Source organism: Suncus etruscus, chromosome 13 (genome assembly GCF_024139225.1).
Source record: "Suncus etruscus isolate mSunEtr1 chromosome 13, mSunEtr1.pri.cur, whole genome shotgun sequence".
In the NCBI taxonomy this organism is placed as follows: Eukaryota; Metazoa; Chordata; class Mammalia; order Eulipotyphla; family Soricidae; genus Suncus; species Suncus etruscus.
In genome coordinates, this window is record NC_064860.1 from 27,465,225 (window position 1) to 27,484,491 (window position 19,267).

The 19,267-nt window shown below is 38.7% G+C and overlaps 1 protein-coding gene and 1 non-coding gene across 2 annotated transcripts in view; one reads left to right on the forward strand and one right to left on the reverse strand.

Annotated features, from left to right (window-relative positions):
- The window catches only part of ILDR1 (immunoglobulin like domain containing receptor 1), a 43,203-nt gene that overhangs the window by 12,997 nt on the left and 10,939 nt on the right, over nt 1-19,267 (reverse strand). The window contains exons 2-5 of the mRNA XM_049785900.1: nt 13,983-14,153; nt 9,100-9,249; nt 5,022-5,141; nt 4,608-4,754 (exon numbers count right to left, since the gene is read on the reverse strand). Coding sequence (XP_049641857.1) covers nt 4,608-4,754; nt 5,022-5,141; nt 9,100-9,249; nt 13,983-14,153 — 588 coding nt within the window. The remainder of the gene's footprint in view (nt 1-4,607; nt 4,755-5,021; nt 5,142-9,099; nt 9,250-13,982; nt 14,154-19,267) is intronic.
- On the forward strand, nt 5,609-5,715 carry LOC126026743 (U6 spliceosomal RNA). Its single transcript, XR_007501964.1, has one exon. It is a non-coding gene; the product is annotated as a U6 spliceosomal RNA (small nuclear RNA).

A 19,267-nucleotide genomic window follows, 5' to 3' on the forward strand; every position in this document is an offset into this window, starting at 1 on the left:
TCTCACTTCCTCCTCGGTGACCCAAGTCTTTGACTACAGATGAAACAGCTGTCCTGCCAGAGACTTCTGCCTCCCACAGCAAAAAATGGATAGACATTAGGTATTCCGGAAACAGCTACACAAGGTGAGGGATGTGCTAAAATCAGGCAGATCCTTGTGGTGGCTACCCAAAAGCTGTAGTGAAGTACACTTGCAAATCAAGAGAAAGTGGGGGCAGCAGAGAAGCACCAGAAATACTCAGAGCACTAACCAACCCCAGTGGTTAATCACAGCCCTGAAGGAAGTTAGGTGCAAATTTATAGCAGCCCATACACACTAATAGCCAGTAAGCTATATACTTCCCAGATAAATCCATAGACCTGAGCACTTTTTTTGTTTCTTTTTTCCGAGAGATGCCACATTCTCTGACTCCCAACCCTAGATCCCTAATCATGCCATAACCAGCATATAAAATGTATTGCTTAATATGTGTTGGTCACGTGACATAAGTGAACAAAACGATGAGAAAAATATTTGAATCTGGGAATCCGGAGAGAAGTTGTGCAAAACGGATACTGTCCCAGCTGGTGAGTGTGACCCTAAGCCTCTGTTCTTTCTGCAAACCATAGTTCTCATGTATGTTTCTGTGATGAAGCAAACAAAAATCTCCCCCTCCATCTGAGGTCTAGTGATTGAAAATCTCTGTTTTAAAATGTCCCCTTCAGCACAGAGATGATAGCCAGCACTTTCACTTCTTCACGGCTTTAAGGCTCTCATTCTCAGCAGCCATCATTATCAGAGCAGTGAGGCTCTTTTAGCAGGCACAGAGTCATCTGATGCCCTGAAGTTTTTCAACTACATCTTCTCCTTTGCCTTCCCCCCACCCCTTCCTCTTTTATTCTTCCTTTCTTCCTGTTTGTTTTGGAGCCACATCTGATGATGCTCTGCACTCAGGAATCACTCTTGGAACATGTGCTCAGTAACATGTAGGATGCCTGGAATCTAATTTGACCTGCCATATGCAAGGTAAGTGTTCTAACTACTGTGCTATCTCTCCAGCCCTTCCTTTTCCTTTTCACAAATCTTACTCCCGTTATCTGAGTCAGGGTCATGCAGTCCTTTCACTTTTTCTTATGATACAGTTTCCTCTGCCTGGACTGGCCAGTGGTTTCAGTGACATCCTCGGGAACTTCCTTAACTCCCACGCCTCTCAAACTATTATAATTACAACTTTAGGGAACCAACAGGAGCTGCTTCCTGGTCCTACACTGTCAGACCTATCTGGCTGTACTTCTGACTTAATTGTAGCTTTCTCTTGCCTCTGACTTTCCTAAATTGTTTAGCAACCTCAATTCCTTCAAGAGGCAGTTAAAACATTCACCCTACAAGCACTTGCACTTAATGACATCATATTTATTTCAAAAGGGGAACATAATGGAATCAAGAGACCTAGATTGAATCAAGGGCTCACTATAAACTAAGCATATTTGTGACAAGTCCTCCCTTCTGTCAGCTCCGAGGGGATGGGGACATATGTGGTACTAATCTTAGATTTTTAGTGTGATCCATGAAGGATGAGACTTGGGGTTCTGGAAGTCAATAACCAATGTGAGATAAAATTCATTTATCATGGTCGCATTAAAAATGCTTGACATCAATAAGTTTCACCTTTAATTCTACTGTGTGTTGTTTATTAGCATGAAGTAAATTATTATGGGCTACTAAAATTTGATGTTACTGCCATTTCCTCTTTGTGGTCCACTGTCAACTCTCATTGGAAAGTGGGAGCTAATGGAGGAGAAAGGCTGAAAAATTTAAGAACTACTGATATAATTCTTGTAATTTCCTTTGCATCAAGATTAGAAAAAATAATCTTCTTTTTTTTTTTTTTTTGTGCAGGGGGATATTTGGGTCACACTCAGCAGTGGTCAGGGATTAGCTTGGGAAATCATGCAGTGCTGGGGATCAAGGCAGGTTCAGCAGCATGTAAGGCAAGCCCCCTTAAGCTTTGTACTATCTCTGTTCCGGCATTTAGATTTTGAATTTACTGAAATCAGGACAGGTTAGGATGAACTTGTTCCTGATGCTTCTTTTCTTACACTATATTCATCTTTGACATTTTAAGAACTCTCTTCAGAGATCAGGCTGTCTTGCCTCAATATCATTTTCACTGACCTCTATGACTCCTCATGGATTACCTCAATTCCCTTGCTTTCTTTTAGCCTTGGATCTTTACCTACAAATATGCTTGCGATTATCTGTTTCTTGGAAATATAAATCACATATAGTCCCTCTTCTTTACAAAAGTTTTACCCAACATCTCCTATATTCTTTGTATTGATTGATTGATTGGTTTCTGAGCCACACCCAGTGGTGATCAGGGGTTACTCCTGGCTCTGCACTCAGAAATTGCCCCTGGGGGACCATATGGGATGCCAGGAATCAAACCGCTTTCTTCTGGGTTGGCCACATGCAAGGCAAACACCCTACCACTGTGCTATCTCTCCAGCCCAACAACTCCTATATTCTATTGTCACCAATCTTCTCAGAATAGTTTGCTTTAATGATTTTTCTCTGAAAGTGTCTGCACTTACTCAAGCTAAGAAGCCATTTGTGGCCACATGTCTTGTGTTTTACCCACTCTTCTAAGAGGATATTAACTACTTAGGAGAAACCACTAGGACCATTTTGCCAGCTTATCGATGGTGGATACATTTACCATTGGTTGTTTTTGATCTTAGTCTTGTTTGAATATTCCACTGATTTGGGGGTTCTGAGAAGGCAGTTGAAAGGTTATTCTCACTCTCTGTTATTGTGCTAGTGCCAGTGCCAGTGACTTCCCCATTGCGTCTCTCCCAGACACCTCTGAAAACAAGGGCATTCCATGACCCAATGCTGATTTTTTCACTATTCTCTCTTTCTCTTTCCTTCTCATGGGGAAGAGCCCTCCTCATGATTCTGGTCAGTCAGGCAAGTGGTTCAATGGCAGGGCTTGAGGGAATGTATCTATGCACAGTCTTCAGTTCCAAGGATTACCTGGATCACCCTGGCAGTGTTCAGGGTTGAACAATGTGGTGCTTGAGTTCAAACCAAAGTCAGGTGCATGAAAGGATGTGTTTCAATTATCTCTTTAATCACTATTTTTGCTCTCTTCAGGGAGCTCATTGGCTCATCTAAGTCAAATGAATCTACATATCAAGGTTGTGATCAGATCTCTGAAAATTAAGACACTCATAAATCAATGATCATGTATTCAATTCTGCGCTGCCTCTGTTATTTACTAGTTGTGTAGCTTCTTTGTCCCCTCATTTATTAATTTATTAATAAATTTGTCCCCTCATTTATTAATAGAGATAATACTTCCCTTCTAGGGTTGTTAGGTTTCAAGAGAGAAATGCAGAGGAATTAGAAACAGAAGACAACCAATAAAATTCAGTTCTCTTTTCCTGTAAGACAGCTAGCTTAGAACAGAGGCCTGAAACCAGACTTAGACCATTGACCTTAACACAGTAGACTAAGGTTTGTTTCTATCTTAAGAGGCAATTCCTTGCTGTTCCTTTTTTGATAAATGTTTTTTCAAATGGACAAAGATGAACAAAGTAGTTATTTCTGAGTTTTCAGATTAGTCATTGTATTTTTCAGAATTTCTCAAATTTTCAACTAGTATTCCATCCTATAAAATGTTATATATTTAAAGAAAGCAAAAAATATTTCCACTTTAAGCAATTGATTTCACTCCATCTGTTTTTCAAGAGAAGACCTTTGTAGAATAGTTTTGTATTCTTTTCCCTTTGCCATTCATTATGTACATGGCATCATAATTCTCTTTAAGAGTCAAATTGCAGTCCAAATACAGGTTACATTAGAGCCAAATCTTGTGATACATTTTTTTTTTGACTAAATCAGAGCTTTTCAAAGTGGGGCACTCACACTAACCAGATGGCATTAAGTGGGAAATTTTGAGAAACACAAAGTCTCAGACTTACCCAGACTTATTAAATCAGAACTCTGAATGTGGATCCAAAAACTAAATTTCAGAGGTGATTCTTTGGATTGAAGGGCACACACAGTCATGCTAAGTTACTCCTGTCTCTGCACTTAGGAATCACACCTGATGGGCCAAATGGAAGGCAAGCACCATACTTATTTTGCCATCTCTCTGGCCCCTTTAGGTGATTCTTCTATTTGGGGGGAGAGTGAAAATCCACTGCTCTAGGACAATACTTCTCTCCTCATCCATTCTTTTCAAGTCATCTGTAAGAGTTACTTCTCTCTCAGTCATTCAAGCACTCATTTCAGACACTTCATGTTTAAACAACTTTTGAGTTAAGGAGCAAATGCTGAAGCACAGGACATAAAGGCTGTGGAGGAGACACTTTCATAAGACCTGAAGGAGGTCTTATGCAGGGGGAGGATGTGTTATGGCATAAATTCATCTACTTGGCTCAATAGCTTCTCCTAGCATTACTTTTCTAGGTTTAGAGGACCTTTATTTTTAAGAGAGAAGAGCACTAAGAAGCACCTGAAAGAACCCAGGAATCTGACTGGGCATGTGAAGCTGATCTGCTTGGGAATGGCTACAAACTCACAGACATTCTCCTCTCCTACTACCTGTCCATCTCTCTCACCTTCCTCAGGGCAGCAGCAGCGTGTGGGGCAACAGGGACAGCGGAGGTAACAGCAACAGTACTGAGGACAACACTGGCACCAGCACACTCCAATCAGCATCAACAGCAAGAGGCCTCCCAGAATGATGAAGATCACAGTCAGCCAGTCTGCAGGGAGAAAGCAGAACAGGCATTGAACTAAATATGTAAGGATATGCTTCCAGCTCTATCCTTCTGGTAACCTAATAAATAGATCTCTTGGTTTACAAATTAAGGTTAATTAAAAAAATACTGTTTAAAAGAAATTAGTTTGGTAAGAAAACTAGAATTTGGAAATCCAACAATAACCTAGACTTGCTTATTTTCTTTAATCCCCTACATGTGAAAGTGTCATTGTAGTAGGGCAATCAAATGAAATGTTCCAGCAACACTTACGTAGGACAATGAGCTTCACCTCTTTATCTGGGTCTCCTGATGTGTCCCCTGGAGCCTCAATGGTGCAATAATACACTCCATGATCCCACCACATCACTTCATTGATCACAAGATCTGCTCCTGACAGGAAGAAGGGAGAAAGTACCAGTGCTTACAGGGGAGGGTTGCTACAGTTTCTGATCCATAGACGCATCAAAACCCTAGAATTTCTTCTACAGCCCAAAAAGTTCTCTTTTGATTATAGAAAGACTTAATTTATTCCATTAGATTCTCATCTTTCTCCAAATGTTATAATAATTGCAGAAGTGACCATTCGCTGAGCCCTCAGGACAAGGATTTGGACCCATCACTTAATTTCTACCACAACTCTATCAGAACATGAGGTAGAAATAACTAGTTGTCTCCCAGTTTATATCTTCCTTTTCTTCTCAAGTTATAGAATTTGAGGCTAAGTATATTGCCACCCAGAATGAAGTCAATGTCTTCCATCTTTTCCCAAAGATGAACATAGACATGGGACTCATTTCTGGTGTATTGGAAGTAAACAGAAGTGCATCTCACATAATTTTCTTAAAAATAGCTTTGACGTGCTTGCTTCGGCAGCACATATACTAAAATTGGAATGATACAGAGAAGATTAGCATGGCTCCTGTGTAAAGATGACATGCAAATTCATGAAGCGTTCCATATTTAAAAAATAAATAGCTTTGACCCTTTCTCATCAAAATATTTTTCTTTTACTCTGTTATCTGAAAACAAATTTAATGGTTGTATTCTTGAGCCAGAAGAAAGAAGACAACTTTCTTAGTGAGATGGGGTCAAAGGAACAAACTATCCATAGTACTTATCTCACTGTCTATTTTCATTATTGTTTAAGCAACTAATATTTTTGGCTATTATTTGCAATCAAATAACTATTAGCTACATTTCAGATATAAAAAACCATCAGGAGGTAAAGGAACTATTCTCAAAACACAAAAATATGCTTAGCACAAGTCATTTAAAAACTATGGTTCAGCCTCAAGGCTGATCATCTTCACTATTAAATTCTACTCTTTTGCCTAATATGGGTGGCACACTATATAGACTGATACTCCAAAAACCTAAGATAAGCAGTTATTTATGTGTCTGAAAGGAACTGATTATGAGATGAGCTTGAATAAGTAAGGACAAATTTCTAGTATTTTAATGAAGAGGAAACAATTTCATTTCTGATTAGACCAAAGTGCTATGCTACTCCATTAAGACTGAAATATCAATGGTAGATTTTTTTCAAATTTAGCATATGCAGTGAATGTTAATGAAAGATCCTTGGATTCAATACCATTTTACACATTTTACACATGTAGGGGATCTAAAGAGGATAAAACTCATCTTTGTTCTAAGATTATTCAAGTCCAGCTACTGGCCATAGGGAAGTCTCCATACTCTTGCTATCTTACCTGCAATATAGACCAAAGGGCATCTTCAGATTCACACATATAGAAAGTTGCTACTGCTTAACTTGCAGTCATATTTGCAATTCTGAATGGTATTTGACAAGAAATATTTATTGAGGAAATGAAACAAAAATGTGAGATCATGCAACATTGGAGCTAACTTCAATTTCTATTTCCTTCTCTTTCTACGTCAAACCTTACCACTTTTTTCCTACTCACAATTTTCCAAACCCACAACGTTTTCATGAAACAAGTTTACTCCAAATTTGGGAGAATGTTGAAAGTACATTGGGAGGAAACTTCCTCTCAATGATGGTTGTTCATTATTAATATGTCCCTAAATATTATGGAGACATAAAGATTTTTTTCAGTGATGTCACTGTAAGGAGATTGGTTACTCAGCTTCCTATTATAAATAATTCCAATGATGAATTTAACAGGGTCACCTCAAATCATGCAATTTGGGCATAAAACTATTAGAAAAAAGGCTCCAGAAATCAAGACAAGCCTGGAGGTATAAAGAGAAATTGAAGTAAAATGCTATATTAGCAAAGCATGTGCTCCAATTCTTGATTGTATCTCCTCAGCTTCAACTGTTCCTTTCTTCCGAGAGAAAAAAAGACACCAATTGATCCCAATTGATCACCAATTGGCACTGAATGTGATGGATGACCCTGCTAAAAATTAGAGAAAAATCCAAGGCAAGGACCTGTGGAGATTTTCATCTTTCTCAATTGTTAAGTAGACTTGTTAGCTAAAGATGTTGAGCTTTGAGGACAAATCAGGACCAGTCTGGGATCATCTTTGAGTATATCCCTAGAGATGGTAAAGAAGTACAGTTATTACCAAGGGATGAAGTGTCAGAGGTTGAGGTGGGGAACCAGGGGATTAAATGCAAAAGGACAAAGCTTAACTATTCTTTTTTTTTTTTTTTTTTTTTTTTTTAGTTTTTGGGCCGCACCCAATGATGCTCAGGGGTTACTCCTGGCTATGCGCTCAGAAGTCGCTCCTGGCTTGGGGGACCATATGGGACTCCAGGGGAATCGAACCACAGTCTGTGCTAGGCTAGCACTGGCAAGGCAGTCACCTTACCTCTAGCACCACCGCGCCGGCCCCAAAGCTTAACTATTCTAACTGAATATTTTACATTACAAGATAGGAAGAATTGTTAAAGTGGCTTTTTTGGTGATCTATTGTAAGTAGTTTTAGGGTACTTACTAATTTCCTAACATGGATGTTCCCAGGTAATCTGAGTGGCATTCTGGATATAGTCTCCTCTATTTTTCCGTTTAACCAAAAAAAAATTAACATGACACATAAATATTATTGAAACAGACTTTGAGTTTTGTGCCAATAAATCCTGCATTAAAAGGTTGGAATGTGGCCGGGCGGTGGCGCTAGAGGTAAGGTGCCTGCCTTACCTGCGCTAGCCTAGGACGGACCTCGGTTCGAACCCTCGGCGTCCCATATGGTCCCCCAAGCCAGGAGCGACTTCTGAGCGCATAGCCAGGAGTAACCCCTGAGCATCAAAAGGGTGTGGCCCAAAACACCAAAAACCAAAAAAAAAAAAAAAAAAAGGTTGGAATGTGGGATATTATTTCTATCCAGAAGTGTGCTGAATAATCATAACTAAACTTCACTATCTACTTACTGTTTGCTTAGCACTTTATACCTATTATCTTATTTAGTCCTTTCAACTCTTTAGGAGGTAAACACTATGGCAAATTTCATTTCATAGAAATTGAGTCTGAGGGGCCAAAGAGATAGCATGGAGGTAAGGCATTTTGCTTTGCATGCAGGATGGTGGTTTGAATCCAGGCATTCAATATGGTCCCCCTAGACTGCCAGGAGTGATTTCTGAGCATAGAGCCAGGAGCGCTCACACCCCTGAGCGCTGCCGGGTGTGACCCAAAAACCAAAAAAGAAATTGAGGCTGAAAAAAGTTGAAGGGACTTCCCCAAGTTTACATATTTTGTAAAGATAAAAAGAAAACTAACACTTGCATCTGACTGAGGAGCCAGGGCTCTAAGCTACTATTTCCTATAATAGGCACAAAGAATAGATAAGCTTTTGACCTAGCTCCCAGATTTCATATCCAAAAAGCTTCAGTGTGGGGAGAAAGGTACCATTAGGTTTGTATTTTAGATGAGACATAAGATGTCAGAGAAAGTAACTGATCTGCTACTGTCCCTGATATAATGAATGGAAGCAAAGGGACTCTCAACAAGACCTTTGATTCTAAACCAAACTTCTTTCTGATACAGTAGAGGGTGATGAACCTCTAGAGGTGTTCACATATCTGGAAGCCTATATTTCCTTAGATATGGCAATAGGAATGCCTTGGGAAACAAAAGCAGCTCCTAAAAGAAATTCACAGAAAGGATTAAAGAAACAGAAATACACCTTAGTCTTAGTCCTAATCTCTGAATCGAAGGAAGATTTTTACATCTAAAACTAGATGTAGAAACACACCGCAAAGAAGTAGGTTCAAGATGGTTCAAGTCATTCTATGTATCCACCATTCTCCTCAAACACTGACAGTAGAGAAAAGGGGAAATCCCCACAATGACTCAGCCTGCCAGACTTGGTCTTCACCTCACTACCCTTGCCTGAGTTCTCTGACAAATCCCCCAACTCACGGTTCTGGATGGTAATCTTGCGCTGCCGGTAATCCACTCCCAGCACGGGCTCATTCTGCCCCCGCCTCTGGGCCACGATTCGCACCTCTCGCTGGTTGTCATTACAATCATTGGATGGGTCCTGGCCCAGGGAGAGAGCTGCCTGGTATGCTGAAGAAAGAGGACAAACTAAGTCAAACACAATAGAGTTCCTAGGGAAGAAAGTGCTTTCACTGGGCCAGCTTCTTTGAGCCTCTACACCCTTGGAAATCTTATTAAACACAAAGATTCTAATTCTGTGGGGCTGATATTCTGTTTCTAAGGAGCTCCCAGGAGATGCCAGTGAAACACACTTGAAATCTCCAGACCCCAAAATCATTTTTAAATTTTGACTACAATTCCATCCAATTTTTCTTGCCATGTTTTTACCTCAGGATTCAGCTACTTTTCTGCTATATTAATATGAATATTAATAATAATATCTATTCTTAATTTTCATGAATATTAATAAATAATAATTATAATTGCATATTATTGGAATAATGATAATAGGTTTGAGGATTGTTAGGTAGACTACAAATGCCAGCTGCTATTCCTCACGACCTACCTTCTCACTTCTTCCCTTTTGCTAAAATAATAACAAGAAACAATGCTTCCATTTAAAAATCTTTAGGGAACCATAAAATTCAGCCTCAGTGAGTAAAGACAGATTTTGGTGTTCATGCTGTGAGAAATTAGTCAGGATTAAAAGAGATAAACTGATGTTTCCCTTCCATTTCTTTATACCAGAAATGGCATTTCCTTCTTAGCATCAGGGTATGCAGTTCCTATTCTCAAACCTACTACAAGATTAACCATAGAAATTAAGGGTAAGAGGGGACAGAGTAATAGTACAGGGATTAGGTGCTTGCTTCATACACAGCTAATCCTGACTCAATTCCTGAAACTACATATGGTACCAAGAGACCTACTAGAAGTGATTCCTGAGTACAGAGTTAAGAGTAAACCCTAAAAATCATTAATTATAGTTCAAAAAAAATAAGTGAAATCTGGGTTTCTTATGAAATGCAAAGTAGTTTGCTAGGTTCTAAACAGCAGAGCTGACATTAAAGTGTAGGGCTTTTGGAATCCAGAGCAGTTGAACCTGCTCCAGAGAAAAGGAGGTCACAGGAGGCAGAGCCAGAGGCTTTAGGACCTAGAAGTCATGACGGCAGCACCCAGGTGAGAAAGTGAATCCAAGTCAAAGACTCGCTCCTTGGCTCCACACTCTTCTTAGTCAAGGAATGCCAAGGACAGACATTTCTTGAATAATTAAGGAATATGTACAACAGGAAGAAGTAACACTCCTAAACATATACGCACCCAATGAAGGACAAGCAAAATATTTAAAACAATTACTGAAAAACTTGAAGGAAGATATTAATAACAAAACAATAACAGTGAAAGACTTCAACATTGCCTTGTCAACACTTGATAGGTCAACGAAGCTGAAACCTAGCAAGAATATAGTACCACTGAAAGGAGCAATAGAAGAAATTGAACCTAGTAGGACTCTCCACTCCCAGAAAACTAGATATACATTCTTCTCCAATGTACATGATTCATTCACAAAAGGAAATAATAAAACTATGAGCATAAATCAAGAAATGGGAAATCCAAAAACCAATCCGAAAGAATCAATGAAAGCAGGAGTTGGTTCTTTGAAAAAATAAACAAGATCAATAAGCCACTAGCAAAACTCACAAAGAGAGAGAAACAATCAATCAAGTCAGAAATGAAAATGGGCAGGTTACTAGTTACTACATAAATTCAAAGTGTATTCAGAGACTACTTTGAGAAACTCTATGCCACAAAACATGAAAACCTGGAAGAAATGGATAGATTCTTGGACTCTTAAAACCTCTGAAATTTGAACCACAATGATATAGCATATTTCAAAAGAGCCTTCACTGTTGAAGAAATTAAAATGGTAATCAAAATCTTCCCAAAAACAAAAAGCCAGGCCCAGATGGATTCACTAATAAATTATTTCAAACCTTCCAAGAGGACCTACTGCCTATACTCTTCAGGCTTTTCCAGGAAATTGAAGAAACATAAACACTCCCAAATAGTTTTAATGAAACTAACATCACCCTGATATCAAAAACAGACAGAGATGCCACACACACACACACACACACACACACACACACACACACACACACACACACACACACACACACACACACACACACACACAGAGAGATAAAGAGAGAACTACAGACAAATATCCCTGATGAACACGAATGCAAAGATTCTTAACAAAATCCTAGCAAATAGAACCCAATGCCTCATCACAAAAGTCAGTGGCCTTCTTATACACAAATAATGATAGAGGAAAAATAGATGTTAAAAAAAATAATTCCATTCACAACACCACCACAGAAATTCAAATACATTGGAGTTAACCTAACTAAAAAAGTGAAGGACCTATACAAAGTAAACTATTGGTTCAAATATAAATTTAAAAAAAATATTTTCTTTCAGAAATAAAAGACACAAGGAAATGAAGACATAAGTCCTGCTCATGGATTGAGAAGATTAACATCATTAAAATTGCAATACTCCCCAAAGCATTGTACAGATTCAATGCAATTCCTCTAAGGATACCCATGACATTCTTCAAAAAAGTGGATCAAACACTCCTGATATTTATCTGGAACAATAAACAGCCAAGAATAGCTAAAGCCACCCTGAGGAAAAAGAAGATAGGAGGCATCCCTTTCCCCAGCTTTTAATTGTGCTACAAAACAATAATTATTAGGATAACACAGTACTGGAATAAAGATTGATCCTCAGATTAATGGAATAGACTTGAATATTCAAAGAATGATCCTCAGACATAGATCAATTAATCTTTGGTAAATGTGCAAGAAAGCAAAATGGAGCAAGAAAAAACTTTTTCAAAAAGTGGTGTTGGGACAATTGGTCAGTCACATGCAAAAAAGTGAACTTAGACCTCAAACTAACACCATGCAAAGGTCAAATCAAAATAGATTAAAGATTTTGACATCAGACTTGAAACTATAAGGTGTACAGAAGAAAACGTAGGCAAAACACTCCATGACATTGAAACTAAAGGCATTGTCAAGGAAGAAAAAACCACTGTCCAAACAAGTGGAAGTAGAAAGAAACAAATGGGATTACATTAAACTGAGAAGCTTTTGCATTTCAAAGGAAACAGTAACTTGGGTATAAAGGTCACCTATGGAATGGGAGAAACTATTCACACACCACTCATCAGATAAGAGACTAATATCTAAGATATACACAGTATATATCATAACTGACAGAATTTAACAAGAATAAAAAAGCAGCTAACCCTGTCAAAATATGGGGAGAAGAAATGAATAGACATTTCCTCAAAGAAGAAATACAGATGGCCAAAAGGCACATGAGAAAATGTTCCACATCACTAATCATCAGGGAGATGCAAAACAAAACAACAATGAGGTACCATCTCATGTCACAGAGACTGGCACACATTACAAAGAACAAGAACAATTACTGCTGGTGTGGATGTGGGGAGAAAGAAACTCTTAGTCACTGCTGGTGGAAATGCCATCTAGTCCAGCCTTTTTGGAAAACAATAATGATATTCCTTAAAAACTGGACATTGAGCTCCCGTATGATCCAGCTATATTCTTAGGGATATAACCTAAGAACACAAAAACACAATACAATAATTCCCTCTGCACTTCTATGTTCATTGTAGTGCTATTTACAGTAGCTAGAATCTAGAAACAACTCAGATGTTCAACAATAGATGAGTGGCTAAAGAAACTGTGATACATCTATACAATGGAATATTTATTAAGCAGCTGTGAAGTCATGAATACGCTTACAAATGGATGGATTTGGAGACTATTATGTTGAGTGAAATAAGTCAGAGGGAGAGAAATAAGCACAGAATAGTCTCTCTCAAATGAGGAATTTAAGAAAAAAAAAGACAGTATAATAATAACACCCAGAGACAATAGAGGTGAAGAAGCTTATCACAAAGAGTGGTAAGTGCAGTTAGAGAAATAACTACTCTAGCAGCTGCCATGATAACAATAGAGAAATACAACGCCTGTCTCAAAGATAGACAGCGATGGGGGAAGAGGGAAATGGGGGGACAAAAATGGTGGGAAAGTTGCACTGGTGAAGGGAGTGTACATTTTACAACTGAATCTCAATTACGAACATGTTTGTAACCATGGTGTTGAAAGAAAGAAATTATTTATTAAAACATTCAAAATAAAAAAAAAATGAAGTGCAGGACATTTATGCCAGGAAAGGTGCAAGACTTGGGTTGGCTTAAGAGGGCATCAGACATATGCAGAACTGCAGTCTGCCTGGAGGAGTGGGTTCTCCATCTTGGACAATATTATGACAACTGAGAAATGGCAAGCTGAGAGGGCTGACTAGAGAAAGAAAGATAGGTGGTAGGTTCACAACAAGTGCTTCCTCAAGTGCCTCTGTTTGCAGTCTAAGAGACTTTCCCAAGTGCCTCTCTTTGAAGTCTCATGTGAGGCAGGTCTGCAGCCCAATTCAGTGTGTTTTTAGGCAAGTAGGAATGGACCAAGAGGCAGAACCAGTTCTGTCTTTAACTTAGTGACTGTACAGATTTAAATATATTTTTTAGATCAATCCTTTTAGAATACATTACATTTTGAAATGAAGTAGAAAGGAACATCGAATAAGGTACTTCATAGAGTTGGATCCTGCTTTTTTTTTTTTCTATAAAGATGGATAGGAAGGCAGTATTTAGTGAGTTTTGTGATTTCTCCTCCTAAAGATTTGTGATCCTTGAATAATTCCAACACTCTCCTGGACAAAGTTCCTAGAACCTCCAAGGATTGCCAGAAATGGGGGTCACTTACATGCAGAGTAGTAGTCAAAGATGGGGTCCTTGCAGAAGGACTTGAAGCGCCACGTCACCACCACATCCTGGAGCTGGGCCGAGGTAGTATAGTCACATTTGAGGATGACAGACGCAAACAGGGTGACATAGCGCTCTGTGTGTTGGACTGTCACCAGTAAGGACAGGCACCCTGCAACCAAGAGCAGGAGATAATAGTGAAGGCAGCCAGGTCTCTGAGGTGGGTGACCTATTTCTGTTCATGGGATAATAAAAGCAATGCAAATGAGCAAAACACTGAATGGTCTGGTTGACTGCTCTCACCCACTCTCAGTGACTGGTACCTGGCAGAGTGTGGGGCAGAGATTATACAGACACCTAGGGAAAATTGGGAGAAAAAGAGCCAGAACAACTACCATGGAGCCCACGGTCCCTCAATGTGATCTTGAAGACAATATTGAACATTTATAAATAGGTTAGATATATAAAATGGTAAGATTTCCTCTTAAAGCATTTTCTCATTTCCCTAAGAATAGAGTTCAATGTCTGTTACCAGGTCTGTAAGTTTCATACCTTTGCCTTCAGCCTTTCTCTTTCTCTGATACCTCATTTCTTTTTTGTCCACCTCATACTCAGAGGTTTGACCACACAATTTGCTTTGGTCCTTCCTATGCCAGGCCCACTGTATTGATCAGATCTTCCTGAATTTTGGATCTTTCAGCTGCTGTACCCTTCCTTTCATTTAGCTACTCACTATACAATCCCTGGGTCTACAACTGCAAAAAAGGTTTTACTGACAGCAAGTTAGGGAGATTGACCTCCTTCATTTCTCCCCAAGTGCCTAACCCTATCTCAGCCAGAGCTTTAAATACTTTTTGGTCTATCTCTCTATCCCTATTTCTGAGAAGGCCCATTTGGCTTACTGCTAATTCACTGTTCATGCAAACACAACATGCTATGCCTGTCACCCCCTTGGTACTCAGTACATATTTGTTAAACAAATGATAGAATTAATGGCCAAGAGTATATAACTTGGTGAATTGGTAGGTATATATGGCCAACATAAGCACAGGAAAAATGAAATAAAAATAATCTGACAGCAACGCATTTGAGAATTAAAGAATGAAGAGTATTTTTTTTAAATGCTTTTTATTTATCCTCCAAACCACAGATAGACTTAAGACTCCAGGTCTGCATACTACACACACAGTAGTGATTTAGAATATTTCTATGTAAATATGGAATTATAGGAGTTATAGAAGAGCTCACAAAAAGTTTAGTGTAAATAATAACATGAAAAAAACAAGCTTGATCTTCCAGGAGGATTTGCAATAGCCCACATCATTGTCAGAAGTTTCTGATTCAGTAGGAATTAGGTAAGGACCAAGAGCTTTAAAAAAAAACAGAAATTTATTGATAACATACACATTAAAATATAGAACTCACCCATCTGGTTTTAGATACCATCATTTTGGAGCAAGGGGAAGCTATCGGGCCATATTTGGTGGTGTGGGCATTAAACCACCTGGAGTCTCTTATGGGGGAATGTTACTCTGTAAACATTAATTCAAAGGTAATCTCTATTCTTCCTCAGGGCTCCTCATCAAAGTTACTTTTTCCCCAAGACACAGTTTTGTGTTTTATGGTAGATTTTTGTTCCTCTACAGTCCCCCTTCAGAAATTTTTGAGAAATTCCACAATTCCAAATTGTATTTGTTCAATTATTTCATAGATCTAGTCTCTCATTCTTGAGAATAAATCAGTACAAGTAAAAAGTTATGTCCAAGTCCTTGAGGTAGTACTGTAGGAGGGTCACAAAGTTAAATTTACAGCATGTAAGTTATGATACACAGAACTTAGATTTGTAACAAAGTTCCAAGAGATACTGATACTAGTGTTCTGAGCACCATTCTTTCAAAACCACTGGCATAGACTAGATTTTAAAACCTAGGTTATGGAGTCAGAGCAAATAAATCTTGTGTTTCTTGCAGTCATGAAGAGAAAGGAGCTCTGATACTGCCCTTTTGGAAAAATACTATCTGAAACATAAAAAAGCCTAAAGGCACAAAGGACTTTGATACAAAAGGTCCTTTCAAGATCCAGAAAACTACTGAGATGTAACATTCTAGTCCAGGTTTCCTAAGAAGAGAAGTGGATGAAGGCCCTGGAAGGAGAGGTTCCACAGCTAGTACAAAGGCCACGTAAAGAAGATCCAAAATTTATCAGCCGCTCCAAGATCTTAGCAATCACCCTAGCAATGGACAGGGGGAATACAGTTTGGGAAAATTATATCTAAACTAACTTGTCAGAGGAAGAGGCACACACCTATGCTGCTCACATCTCTCTTCTTTCAAATGTATATTTTCATAATTTCATGTGGATTTCCCTACTTGGGGCAAATAATCTGCCTGCATGTTCATGCTTGGGACGTATACTGGCTCTTTCCATTTTGGACAAGTTTAGTTCTTTCTTGAAGAATGTATCTAAATCTCTCTCTCTCTCCTTCATCCCCTTTATTTACCCAATAAACATTTTACTTCACTATTCATATCCTCCTGAAACTCTTCTATGAGGCAAGTCGTCAGATCAGAAAAGCATGGCTACATTTTGGGAATGACTTTTCTTCCCTGGAAAGAACAATTCTTAGCTCCAGCCTAAGTTCATGGGTCCTGGAGAAATTGGTTCTCTCATACTGTGCAGAACAAGTGGACTTAAAGTACAGCTTAACAGGTATAGCTGTCACTTGGGGCTGGCAGAATGAGCAACTGTGCTGGGCAGATCATTGCAGACACACACCAGTTCTAAATTTTGCAGTCACTTCCTCTGGTGACTGAGATGAATAGAGAGGAAAACAATAGATTTCCTTTGACATTGTCACCTCTCTCTCCCCCACTTCACATAAGTACATGGAAAACATATTTTTCTCTGGTGGGGGTTGAGTCAGCACCACAAACAGATTCAAATTAACATTTTCTATTTATCTGGAAATTAGATCAGTTATTCTTTTTCCTTGAGACTATTTCCTCAGTTATTTGTAGAGATTATAATAATAAATTTCTTGCAAGAATGCGATGAGGTAATCCACCTCCAGAGCCTGACATAATGCCTGACACCTGATTAGTTAGTGATAGTATCTGAATATCTTTCTACTTTTCCTCCGTAATGAAGTCCTCCAAAAAGAAGATTAAAGTGAGGTTCTCTAAAATTAAGATCTCAAAGAGAGCTGCCTTAAAAACATGTACAAGCCCTCCTTTTTCAGAGTAGGGGAGCAGGCCTGCTTCAATGGACAGAAACACATGGTGATGCATCTTCTTTCAACACGTTCAGAACAGAATGTTGCCAGATCAGAAGCTGACCCCCAGAAATGACGCAAACCATCTCCAATGTTAGGGTGTAATGTGATAGTCATGAGGGCTGTGTAGAAGTGTTGGGGGGGGGAGGTCTGTGGGAGAGGAAGGCTTTGCAGAATCAAGAGATTTAAATCAAATTCCTAGAATCAGGTAGGGTTAAGGTTACACATGAGAAGTGGAGGGAATATAGAGAAATTTACCATGCAGAGAGAGTAAGAAAAGAGTGAGTCAAGACTTCTTGGGAAGGGCAGTTACCCTGGGAATAAAGGGCAAACAATATTAACTGGTATCTCTGGCTTTTCTGGGAGACAGAAGATAAATCAGATAGGGCTGGTGGTGGTGATAGGAGGTGGGAATATGGGGTAGTCACATTCCAGTCTTTTTGTTAATTCAGCACTGAAGGCTTTTCTGAAGAAAAGGAATAGGGTGCAATTTGAGTGGAAAACTTCCTTATTTAGCTGCGAATGGAAAGAACATCATTTTAAAATGAATAGTTGGGGGGAAAAATAACTGTAGCTATAGATTCTTGGAAATTAGTCCAGTAGTATGGAAGAGACTGAACAGAGTCTCAAACCCAGCAAGTATTATTTCATAATCAGTTTATGATGTTCTTACTTCACTACATTTATTACTCCCTTTAATTTAAAAAATAATTTATTTAATTTAGCTCAGAATTCTCCTAAAGTAGACCTTGGTGCATTTGCCCAGTAGATATATAACTGAAGGAGTTCTGTGTAATATTCTTACAATGACTAGGATACCAATGTGAATGCTAACTTGTTTTGTTCAATTACATGGTAGGGATTGGAATAGAAGGAAATGCTGGTTTGAAGTCTAAACAAAATCCTCAGTTCACAAGGCACACCAAATGTTTTATTTTACATACTAAATGGGATCTTTGGAAATAAAGAATTCCATTTTATGAACAGAAAAAAAATAATTAGAGATTGGAATAAAATAAGTAGCTTCTTTGTGGTCATTTTCTAAGAGGGTCAAGATTCTGCTTCTAAACAGTGCTTGTGCCTGTCAAGACATAAAGCATTTGTTATTAACTTAAAATTAAAAGATAATATATAAAATAATATAAAATTGGTACTGTCACTTTGATACTATATATGTATACTGTATATATATACTGTCACTTTGATAACTTATATGTTCCTTATTTTGATAGCAGATAATTCATTTTAGCAGCTTATTCAAGAGATTGCTGTCAACATTATTTATCTGAAGGTAGAGCATTTGGAGGTAGGGAAGGGCAGTTCTGCTAGAGGTGAGAGAAGGGAATTTGGGTTGAGTCTTAAGTTGCTTTCGGCTAGCTTTGAAGATTGCTGAATTTGACACCGTAAGGGAGGAGAATGTGTGTAAGAGTGATCAGTTTGAATATCCAATTCCTTTCATGAATACTGGTTTTCATGGTTAAAAAAAAACCCTGGGGTGACTCAACTCACCTTTTCTAACGTCAGCACTATGTGGATACTATTTATTTGTCCTCTCTTCTGTTTCATCCCTCAGGTAAATTTCAAACCTTGAAATATAACAATTTCCCCTCAAAGGTTTACAAAACATATTGAGCTCATTCCTCAGGGAACTGGCAACTCCACTGTACCTCTCACACTCTCAAATCTTTGTCCCACAGTGGTGGAGGGGGGTTGAGGGGGGAATGAAAAGGAGGTCCAGCAACTACAGACACATAGAAGAGTGTATCCCAGAACAAAGAATACTGGATAACCTGCAAAACTTCTTCCCACACAGTTGTGACTGGATTTCAGCATACACTGTGTGCCAAAAAAAATGTGTATGAATTGTTTCTAATCCTCACAAAATTCTGTATAGGAACAAACCTGCAGAGACATTTGAGGAAAAAAGGTCAGAGACTATACACCACAGCCTTTCAACTTCAGAATTTGAATTTGGGTCTGGCTAACACCAATCTTTGCCCAAGCAAACTTGACCT